The 12016-nt window shown below is 40.4% G+C and overlaps 1 protein-coding gene and 1 long non-coding RNA gene across 2 annotated transcripts; both read right to left on the reverse strand.

The window, feature by feature from the left end:
* Nucleotides 1-6661: 6661 nt before the first annotated feature.
* On the reverse strand, nt 6662-9252 carry LOC121244506 (patatin-like protein 2). The gene is made up of 7 exons (XM_041142603.1): nt 8969-9252; nt 8638-8819; nt 8323-8512; nt 8019-8180; nt 7591-7893; nt 7308-7480; nt 6662-6871 (listed from the first exon to the last, which is right to left on the reverse strand). Exons 1-7 carry the CDS (start codon nt 9101-9103, stop codon nt 6784-6786), a joined length of 1233 nt encoding a protein of 410 aa, XP_040998537.1. The 5' UTR covers nt 9104-9252; the 3' UTR covers nt 6662-6783.
* A 1945-nt stretch (nt 9253-11197) lies between these two features.
* LOC121244508 lies at nt 11198-11553 on the reverse strand. Its single transcript, XR_005936442.1, has 2 exons — nt 11507-11553; nt 11198-11448 (listed from the first exon to the last, which is right to left on the reverse strand). It is a non-coding gene; the product is annotated as an uncharacterized LOC121244508 (long non-coding RNA).
* Nucleotides 11554-12016: the final 463 nt, after the last annotated feature.

Raw genomic sequence — 12016 nt, forward strand, 5'->3', positions numbered from 1 at the left:
ATTATTTTATTTAACTTGTGGTTTTAAAATCGTCTCCGTTGGATCTTTTTTGTGACCCAAGTTATGAGGATTGGACCTCATTTTTTTTCCTCCATTTTTTCTTTCCTTCCTTTTTCTTTTCTTTCTTTTCTTTTTCTTCTTTATTTCCTCTCCTTCCCGCGCACTCCCTCTCCCTCCCTCTCTCTCCGTCCGTTCTTCCTCACAGCCCAGCCCGCCGCCGTCGCGCCGCCGTGCGCGACACCGCCCAGCCGACCAACTCCCCCTCCCTCCGGCGACCTCACCTCCCAAACCTCAGCCCCTACCTCGCCGCCGGTAGCCCACACGCCCCCCACGAAGCCGCGGCCCACCTTCACGCCAGCGCCGCCGTGAGCCGGCGGTGGCCCTCACCGCCCAGCCCATTAGCTTCCCCAGCCGCCGGCGACCTCACCCCACCAATCTCACCTCCATCCGTGCCGCCGTTAACCACCAGTAGCTCTTCGAAGCCGCGGCACTCCTTCCGCCGTAGCGCCGCCGTCGCACCACCATTGGCCACCATCTTCCTACCACTTCATCCCCGACCTCTTGGCAACCCATTGGACCCAACCCCACCTCCGATCCGTCACCGGTGAAGCTCCACCAACTACATTTCCGATTTGGGCATTTTGGTCTTCTACCGCCCATTCCGCCGCCACCCACGGCAAACCACCACCACCATTGGCTTCACCGACCTCCCTAGGCCCTACCCTATCAATCTTGGGTCTTCGTTTGTCCTCGTTGAAAAGTTGGTAATTGTGACCCACGGCCACAGTGTATTTTACACTGTGGTGTTGCTCAGAAATCACCACTTGCAACTTCGAGATCCTCCGGAAATTATTGTATTGCACTGTAAGTATTTTCCTTAAAGAACTTTCGTGATTTAAATATATTTTTGCACTAACGCATATTATCTGTGAATTGGGTTGTTTTGCCGGACTGAGTCCGAGGAGTTTCGGGGGTTGGATGGATTGTGGACGGAGTTGTGTTTGTTTGCATTGTGAATTGTGGTTGTTGGTTATGACTTGTTTACGTACATCGCATATTGCATGCATGATCATGTTTGTAAAGAAAACTGGGTTTTCGTGTATTGCATACATGTTTATGTATTTATTGGATTTGGATTTTCATGTGAGTAAAAGGAAAGAGACTGTAGGGATGGTGGTAAGCAGGGATGGTGGTTGTGTCCCGCCTGTGATTCCCGCCTACAGTGCTCTGTTAAGTATTTATTGTGTGTAAAGGAACTGTAGGGATGGTGGTAAGCAGGGATGGTGGTAGAGTCCCGCCTGTGATTCCCGCCTACGGTGCACGCGTTAGGGATGGTGGTAAGCAGGGATGGTGGTTGTGTCCCGCCTGTGATTCCCGCCTACGGTGCACGCGGTAGGGATGGTGGTAAGCAGGGACGGTGGTAGAGTCCCGCCTGCGATTCCCGCCTACAGTGTCCGATAACTGGATTTTTTGTGTGAATCATTTTATGGGAAAATGTGTTACGGATATTTGGGGCCAAAATGGGATTTTTGGCGTGTGTTGGAAATAATCATTTTTCTGGGAAAAAATGGTATTTTATGGTTAACTGTATTTTGCTATATTGTTGGTCGCATTAATGTATTTTTATCCCGAGAGTTGTTTGGTTTATACTTACCTGTGGTACCATTTCATGGTATCGCAGATTTTGATGCAGTCGATGATGACGAGCCTTAGTTTGGCTCCGGTGGAGGAGTGATCCGGGATTGCTCCTGTTCAGTGAGCTATGTTTTTATCAATTACTGTATTTACCTTTTGTAATATATTTGGGATGACTGTATAATTTTTAAAGATAAATTGTGTTAAATATTTGTATTTAAATTCTGGTACTTAGTTGACTATCCGCTGCGTTATTATATTTGTACACTGTTGCATGTACACACACTGGCACTTCGTTGGGATGTGTGACCGTGTTGTCACCATCCTGGCGTCTCGATCCCTGTGTATTTTTATAAGGGGGATTGGGGGCGCCACAGGTGGTATCAGAGCAGTTCGGCTCTGGGTAAAACCACATGTCCCATAGGTGTAGTACCAGAAAATTTTAAAATTTGATTTGAAATTGTTTTGTTGGGAGTACATTATTTTAATTTAATTTATTTATTTTAATTGTACGTTAATTGTTTGTTATTTATCTTATTTTTGTTATTTTAGTTTATTTAGTTATTTTATTATATGGCAGGCAATTTTTCTTGTTTTAATTATTTTCTTGTGTACTATTTCATTTGTTTTATTCCTTTTATCTTATGATATTTTATTTTGTTGGTTTTATTTTATTTTATTTTATGTGATATGGTTGTATTTTAATTTATTTTACTATAATTATATTTTTTTAGTTTGTTTTAAGCTGATAGTGGGGTTAAGGGTTACGCTATGGCAGGAAAATGGTACGACCAAGAAGGCAAGCTAATGAGCCCGAGGATGAATTACCGAGGGGTGATGGAAATTATGCCATGGCGAGGGCGTTGAATAGGATGACGGAGTTTCTTCAGCAGAATTTTCGTCCACAGCAAGGAGAGCAGTTCAGGGCGATGCAGGCCGGGTGCACCTATGAGCGCTTCTTAGCGCATAGGACCCCTGCTTTTTCTGGTGAAGAGGATCCATTACGGGCTAGAAGGTGGATTCAAGATCTGGAAAGAACGTTTGAAGTCTGTGGATGCACTGAGGCCCAGAGGGTATTATATGGGAGTTATATGCTGCAAGGTGAAGCGGCGAATTGGTGGGAGACCAAGCGGTCACTTTTAGAGATGGAGTTGGGATCCTTGGCTGCTGTGTCTTGGCAGCGTTTTAAGAAAGAATTTGATGATCGATTCTTTCCTGTTTCGGTGAGACGGCAATTGGCTCGGGATTTCAATAATTTGGTTCAAGGAGACATGACTGTCGAGCAGTATGCAAGGAAATTTATGGAGCTTGGGCGGTTTGCTCCTCACCTCATTGCTACGGAAGAGATGCGGGCTGAACGTTTCCAAGAAGGGTTGCGCCCTCAAATCCGCAGGCAGGTCGCATGCTTGGAAATCCAGAACTTTCAGAGGTTGGTCAATGTGGCCTCAATTGCTGAGCGAGAGCGAGGTGCTGTGGTAGGTTCCCCTCCGGGTAAGAAGCGACTGAACGTTGATGGTGAAGGGAGCAGCTCCGGGTCGCCACAGAAGTTTGTGCAAAGGATCGGGGCCAGAGCGCAGGCAGCTTCCGGTATACGTATTGGGGGCCGAGCTCCAGTTTGTGGTAGATGTAATAGAGCCCACGAGGGCGAGTGTCGTCAGGGTTGGAACCAGTGCTTTGAGTGTGGTCAGACAGGACACTTTGCTCGTGAGTGCCCTAATTGGACCCAAGGAAATCAGGGTGGTCATCGCGGTGGTAGGACTAATCAGAGGCAACTAGTTCAGGCTCGGGTGTATGCAGTGACTCCTGGTAGTGCTGGCGACGAGATTCCAGGGACTCAGGACGCTGGAGTTACGGCAGGTATGAGTCTAATCTTACCTTTCGTAATGGATGCCATGTGTGGTTTATTCTTGGGTTTTGGAAAGTTATGCAAGTTGTATCCATGCCCGTTGGGTGTTGGAGGTTGTGTGATTTTCTTAAGAGTGTTCTGGTCGTATTTGGTATCCTGCTTTAGAGTGATGGTTGGCCCTACAAATTTCGAGGACGAAATTTTATTTTAAGGGGGGGAGGATGTAACACCCCGTATTTCAGTGTATTTTTACTGAAGGATTATTTTTGATTATTCAAAAATTTATCCTCTTATTTTAAAATTGGTTGAATTTTTAGTAAGTTTATTTCTATGATTTTAATTTGGTGAAAATTAATTTTATGTGCTTTCTAAATATTTATTTATTGTTATGCATTTAAATTGCTTTTAATATCTAAATTAATTACTGTGGGATTTAATTATTTCAATTTGACTTTACCATTACGTTTAAATTATTTTATTTAACTTGTGGTTTTAAAATCGTCTCCGTTGGATCTTTTTTGTGACCCAAGTTATGAGGATTGGACCTCATTTTTTTTCCTCCATTTTTTCTTTCCTTCCTTTTTCTTTTCTTTCTTTTCTTTTTCTTCTTTATTTCCTCTCCTTCCCGCGCACTCCCTCTCCCTCCCTCTCTCTCCGTCCGTTCTTCCTCACAGCCCAGCCCGCCGCCGTCGCGCCGCCGTGCGCGACACCGCCCAGCCGACCAACTCCCCCTCCCTCCGGCGACCTCACCTCCCAAACCTCAGCCCCTACCTCGCCGCCGGTAGCCCACACGCCCCCCACGAAGCCGCGGCCCACCTTCACGCCAGCGCCGCCGTGAGCCGGCGGTGGCCCTCACCGCCCAGCCCATTAGCTTCCCCAGCCGCCGGCGACCTCACCCCACCAATCTCACCTCCATCCGTGCCGCCGTTAACCACCAGTAGCTCTTCGAAGCCGCGGCACTCCTTCCGCCGTAGCGCCGCCGTCGCACCACCATTGGCCACCATCTTCCTACCACTTCATCCCCGACCTCTTGGCAACCCATTGGACCCAACCCCACCTCCGATCCGTCACCGGTGAAGCTCCACCAACTACATTTCCGATTTGGGCATTTTGGTCTTCTACCGCCCATTCCGCCGCCACCCACGGCAAACCACCACCACCATTGGCTTCACCGACCTCCCTAGGCCCTACCCTATCAATCTTGGGTCTTCGTTTGTCCTCGTTGAAAAGTTGGTAATTGTGACCCACGGCCACAGTGTATTTTACACTGTGGTGTTGCTCAGAAATCACCACTTGCAACTTCGAGATCCTCCGGAAATTATTGTATTGCACTGTAAGTATTTTCCTTAAAGAACTTTCGTGATTTAAATATATTTTTGCACTAACGCATATTATCTGTGAATTGGGTTGTTTTGCCGGACTGAGTCCGAGGAGTTTCGGGGGTTGGATGGATTGTGGACGGAGTTGTGTTTGTTTGCATTGTGAATTGTGGTTGTTGGTTATGACTTGTTTACGTACATCGCATATTGCATGCATGATCATGTTTGTAAAGAAAACTGGGTTTTCGTGTATTGCATACATGTTTATGTATTTATTGGATTTGGATTTTCATGTGAGTAAAAGGAAAGAGACTGTAGGGATGGTGGTAAGCAGGGATGGTGGTTGTGTCCCGCCTGTGATTCCCGCCTACAGTGCTCTGTTAAGTATTTATTGTGTGTAAAGGAACTGTAGGGATGGTGGTAAGCAGGGATGGTGGTAGAGTCCCGCCTGTGATTCCCGCCTACGGTGCACGCGTTAGGGATGGTGGTAAGCAGGGATGGTGGTTGTGTCCCGCCTGTGATTCCCGCCTACGGTGCACGCGGTAGGGATGGTGGTAAGCAGGGACGGTGGTAGAGTCCCGCCTGCGATTCCCGCCTACAGTGTCCGATAACTGGATTTTTTGTGTGAATCATTTTATGGGAAAATGTGTTACGGATATTTGGGGCCAAAATGGGATTTTTGGCGTGTGTTGGAAATAATCATTTTTCTGGGAAAAAATGGTATTTTATGGTTAACTGTATTTTGCTATATTGTTGGTCGCATTAATGTATTTTTATCCCGAGAGTTGTTTGGTTTATACTTACCTGTGGTACCATTTCATGGTATCGCAGATTTTGATGCAGTCGATGATGACGAGCCTTAGTTTGGCTCCGGTGGAGGAGTGATCCGGGATTGCTCCTGTTCAGTGAGCTATGTTTTTATCAATTACTGTATTTACCTTTTGTAATATATTTGGGATGACTGTATAATTTTTAAAGATAAATTGTGTTAAATATTTGTATTTAAATTCTGGTACTTAGTTGACTATCCGCTGCGTTATTATATTTGTACACTGTTGCATGTACACACACTGGCACTTCGTTGGGATGTGTGACCGTGTTGTCACCATCCTGGCGTCTCGATCCCTGTGTATTTTTATAAGGGGGATTGGGGGCGCCACAAGAAACCCATAAGTATACTGATCAACAACTTGATCGGCAGTACTGATCTTGAAATCGAATGCGACGGTCGCATTGATTATTGGCTCTTGAACTCCTAAATATTTATTATAATCGAAATCGTTTTCATGATTCACACCCCCACAAACTGTTCCTATCCTTTAACGTCGTATATATAAATAAGCTGGTTTCATGCAAGTTGATGATAGAAAACGACATTTGATATTTTCTTAATTTGGAAGTTAAAGAGCTCATGACTCATGAGTACATGCAGGTAGCTAGCATATTCAGTGCCGCTCATGGATAAAATTGGAAACACTTTCAATAATTCGAAGAGAGATGTGTAATATACATGTAGATCTTAAAACCGTGTCATGATGATCTATTTTTATATATATAAGTTCTACTACATGCAATTATTTTTGCCTACTCTTTATACGTGCACTCCACTGATGTGATTAGTCAAAACAGTAATTTTATATTAAAAAAATAACGTAGCCAATCACATTAGTGGAGTGTGTTAGTAGTATACGCAAAAGTAATTGTACATAAATCAGTTTTTATTTTTTATATATAATAGCCAAGTTTTTTTTGCTAACGTGGCATCCTTTCCATGCAGCAGCGAATACATTATTTTGGTCATAATTAGAATATATTTAAGTTCCTTCATAATATTTATTATAGAATTTGCATGTAATGGTAGGTGATCAAAGAACAATCCACTGCTGGTTTGGTAAGCATGCACGTTGACACTATGAAAGTTTGATTGGGAGGCCAGAAACGAGAGGAACAGGGAAGCCAAAACCCTATTAAAAAGTTACATCATCATTTGTGATTATCTTGACTTTTAACTTTTCCAACGGGAGACCTAGCATGGCGAAGATGCCTCTCTTGGGAAAGAAGCTGTGCAAACCTGCAGCGAAGACATATTTTATGCTTTCCATTATTAATATATATCTTAATGTAAAAAAAAAAAACTCCAAAGAAAAAAAAGTTCAATATATATAAAAGAGTAATGTTAGCTACATACAGTTTTAGAATGTATAAATTTCGCGCACTCTCAGCCCTTTTGGATATTTAGAATATTTTATCAATATATCTGTTAATAGTAGTAAAATAGTTTGAGTTAATATATTTTATTGAGTTTTGAAAAATGAGAGAAAAAAAAATTGAATGAAAATATTATAAAATTAAAAAATTATTCGAATATAATTTTCTAAGGTAATTTTTGTTTGAAAATTTGAAAAAATAGTATTATTTTTTGTGTTTTGTTTTAGAGTTTGGAAAAATTGTAATGATTAGATAAAAAATTTGAAAATGTGAAATCATTTTCATCTCATGCAATATACCTTGCGAGAGCCTCTGCATTTGTTTCGCTATTTGTAGGTTCAAAGAGGCCAGTATCCAGATTCACCCTAGAGACCCGTTGTTTCAGCAATTCTTCTCCAACTTTGACAAGATCATCCAAGTTCTTCTTTGTGGCAACGTCCACAGAAGATACTACCCCACTCAATGTATCGTCCTGCATTATTTTGATTCAAATATTAAACATGCCCAATGTCCATGTTAATCGAGTGCATAAAAACATGCCTACTCGTCATGGAAATATGGATTTGAATAAACATGATATACCTGAATCCGCAGATAGCTTTCCTCAGAATGAAGGGCTTGGAAAACCTCAGAGAGATGGACGTCAACCATATCTGCACTTGCTTGAGAAAATACGTCAATTATTGGGGTGGAACCACCTCTGGTTAACCAATCTAGTATGCCCCACTTGGCTGCATCACGAGCCTTGTATTTCTCTTCGTCTTTATTTGAGCCAGTTCCTAATGATATGACCAAAAACCGGCCATAGTCCATTGGTTTTATAGGGAAGAAGTCGGGACTTCTTCTAAGGATCTCCTTTGTCACTTCACCAAGGGCAAGTAAAGCCTGGAAAAGACACCAATTTAGCAGGTGAACACCAGTACTTTGCATTATATTTTTCACTGGGAAAAAAACATGCTAAAATTACTATTATTGGTATCAGGTAGGATCTGAAACAGCTTGAAAGATACCGGATTATTAGCAGCAACCCCACCATCTGTAAGGTTGAATTCTCTGACGTTCCCTTCTTGGTCTTTGGTTTCGAAGTAATAAGGTGGAAGATAAGTTGGTGCAGCTGAGGTTGCAATGCATACATCTGAGAGTAGGGCATCTAAGCTTGGGTTTTTTTTTACCTGGTGCATAATAGAAGGAAACCAAAGTGAATCTTAATATTCCATCGATTGCAATCACTTCCTAATTGAGAGGATAAGAACAGCTAGAAGCCTCTAATAATCAGTCTTGATGATTCTATTTGAAGAGAAGATGATATTCAACCTCATAGCTAGAGAAGACGGTTGGCTGCAGTCGCTTGAGATCAAATGTTGGGATGACAACATTAGTCAAAGTCTGATGCATTCTTGTACTTCCAAGTTTTTCCCTAACAAGGTTATGCAGATACTTCCCATCGTATTTGGGTCCGGAAAGGGCTTTGAAGATCTTTGCAGTAAGTGAAAATAGCGGAAAACTGCAATTTTGGAAAAAGTACATAACTCGTTTTGGTAACTAAAATGAATGGAAAAAGTACAGTTTTGTGGAAAGCTTTGTCCTCATGAAAGGTACTGTTTCATCTCAAATGAGTTCTAAATTTACTTGTTTTGTGGGAATATTTTAGGGGAATGGTTCAAGTAGAAGTCCTTGATATCCTTAGCAGCAAAGAGAGGTCTGTTCTTTTCATTTGGAGCAGTTATCATGGCAGTTACAAGGCCGCCTGTGCTTGTTCCTGCAATCAAATCAAAATAATCTGCGATTCTTGCATCTTCCCCGTCCAGCTTCTGCACCATTCACAAACAATTCAGTGTAAATGACATAAGATTACATGCATGCTGAAACTTTCTGCTTATACATATATATACAGCCTGCATGCTTGGATGGAGGATTCTCTAGGCATGAAACATTATATATATTACTGTATATATCTAACCTGAAACTCAGATTCTAGGAAATCAAGGATGGTTCCTGGGATAAGCCCTCTTATTCCTCCGCCATCAATGCTGAGAACAGTGATTACATTTCCAAAAGTGGGTGGCTTTAGGGGTACAATTTTTTTTGCTTCCATTAGGGATAAGGAAAATCGAGGGACAGAGAGATAAGGAGGCTGGGGAGGGCCTGGTTTTCGAGACTTGGAAAGAAACTGTGAATACTTTCAAGAGGCAGCTGCTTGCTTAAAAGTGGTAAGTTGAGATCCTGTTCCATTCTTAGATAGGAATAGGGGTATATATAGTCCTGATTCCTCTGAATTTTCAACATATTTTCAACCGCGTCATTGGATTGGACCAAACCCCAAAAGAAAGTCATTCAATTAATGTGTTTCAACTTTGACCCAACTTTTGCATGCGTCCTTGGATAATGTTAAAAATGGACTAAACTTGATGTCATAATAAATCAATGGGAGAATTGAAAAGTTCATGAATACAATATACCCTCTTGCTTTGGCATAGAAATATATATCGCTACAAGAAAATGCTTATTTTCGACCAGTTATTTTTAGCGAATGATTATTACAGTTAAAATGAGTCTGTTTTCGTCACAAATAATCATTTTCGTCGTAAAAAAACGTTCACAAATATCCGTTTTTCTTATAGTAAATGGTCCCATAAGCTTTAATTTGGCCACAGTAAGCTAGTGCAGAGAGGAGAATTGTAGTTGTGGGGCTTGAGAAGACCAATTGTAGTTGAGCATAAAGCATGGATGAATAGCTAGAACCATACAGGTCAAACAGGTGTCTAATTATGCATTAGGCCGAACACTTGCCCCACTTTGATTGTTTACGGTCAAGTTAATCCATATCAAGTAGTGGCTACACCTTAGTTTAGCATTATCCTGTACTTCGATCTTTTCCCTAGATTACTTAATACTGAATTCCACATTAAAATATGAACAATATAATCAAAATATCATTTTTGACACGTCAATTTTGATTCGCGAAAGCCGGCACCTCCAGCAACAACCAAAGGAAGGTGATAACATTAAAAAGTAAATTGGTTTGAGGATAACTTGATTCCGATATTTCGCGCAAAAGGAAAAATGTACTTGTTATGAATTGAGTATTCAACAAAGGAGTACAAATCAAGTACTATGCCGGCATAAATTCCAACATGGTAGACATTAATTTCAATCTGCTAGCTGCAAGAAATAGGAAATGTTAAGAGACTTGATCATTGATTCTATTGGCCTCATGCAAGACCAGCAGAACTGTGAGTCATTCTTAACCATTTGATTGGAAAAATAAACAAGTACTGGTGATCACCGACAGAACTCATGCAGCATGATCAGTAGTTCACGCGCGTTGGATGTTGGAAGCTTGGAAGTCATGTGGGGGTAAGACGACTTATATATATGCTGAAATATGTATGGATCATTTGCACCAATAGTGACCAATTAGCTAGTTTGGTTTGGTTAGATGAGATATTTCTCTAGAGAAGCCGCTTTTCAGGTACTTACTGATCTTGGTCATGGAGGAATATGATCTTAAACTTAGTAGGTATTGCCTAGATCTGTATTAAGCTTTCTTAGTTGAGTTCCCTTAGTAGTGATTTCTCAAATTATATGGGATTATTCAAGAGATGAAGTGCTTCTTCCTATGTTCTGGATCAGGCAGAGTGGAAAACATTGAACATTAATTGGCCACCAATTTTTCCCACCTTGCCCATTGATCTTTGTAAAAGCCTTCCTTTAGTGGCTGATTCAGATTAGTTTGATGGAGTATACTGTATCTGGTGTGAGAAAAATGGAAGGATATTTTAAAAAGCTGGCAACAGGGACACCTCCAATAGTGGGGCTAAAATAATGCAGGAACAGCTCAAAGGTTCCTTTTCATATATACACACACACACTAGTAATAGAGCAACGTCCAAGTGACGTTTGCCTATTTTATATTTTTTACAAAAGAAAATTGATTAATAAATTATCTAACAAATTTTAACAAATATAATATCTTTGGATAATGATATGTTAGTAAAGTATAATAATTACATGTTTGGATAGATTAGAAAACAAAAGGATTAATTTAAAATACGCCATAGTTTAATACAAATTTTACAAATTGATCATTTTGCTAAATTTGTTTAATACAAGTTTAACAAAATGATTAGTTCAAAATGCTGACTGATTGGTTTGTGGCAGACCATGCAATGCATGACACCTCTTTATGATCATCGTGTAAATTAAGTCGTGAAAGATGCATATATATTGTGATCAGGCAACGCGTCACAAGTACATATTAATTTGTACATTAAGTACCTAGAATTCATTTTTTTAATCATGTTACATCCCTTACTATAGAACTATAGAAGAGAGTTCGCGCGTCGAGATCTCAATGCGACGCCGTTCAATTTCTTTCCTTCAATATTTAACAAATAATGTTCTTTTACGTCATTTCTTATTAATTCTTTAAATGAAATACTTTTTTATGCATTTTAAAATAAAGAATTTTAATTATTTTATTTTAAGATGAGTATACTTTTATTTAAATGAGACTTATTAAAATTAGGGAAGGGTATAATTATATGATTTTACAACATTACCCTTAGTTTTACTATTTTATTTATTTAAAGTATAAAGCTCCTTTAATCATAGTCATTGATTTGTTACGTAAGGGAAATATCTTCCTAAATTTAATCTCCATCATCCATCACTACAAGAAATTTGACTTTTAGGGACGAAATAAATCTTGTTCCTAAAAGTCATTTTTGGAGACGACATTCCGAAATGCCTGAGCTATTAAATTCGTTCGAACGGAGAAATATCAGTTCGAACAAGATATTTTGTGAAGAACAAAATCGTCTCAAAAAAGGAAAACCGTTCGAACGGAACAAAATATATTCGAACATGGAATTAATGTCCATTTGAACAGTATATAATCTGTTCGAATAATAATATTGACAGGAAATTAAATTATTTTCCCCGGGGTAAGTTAATAACCGTTCGAACTTAAATTTCTTTGTTCGAACGGATAGAGATTCAATTAATT

The sequence above is a fragment of the Juglans microcarpa x Juglans regia genome, chromosome 8S, assembly GCF_004785595.1.
Source record: "Juglans microcarpa x Juglans regia isolate MS1-56 chromosome 8S, Jm3101_v1.0, whole genome shotgun sequence".
NCBI classification, from domain to species: Eukaryota; Viridiplantae; Streptophyta; class Magnoliopsida; order Fagales; family Juglandaceae; genus Juglans; species Juglans microcarpa x Juglans regia.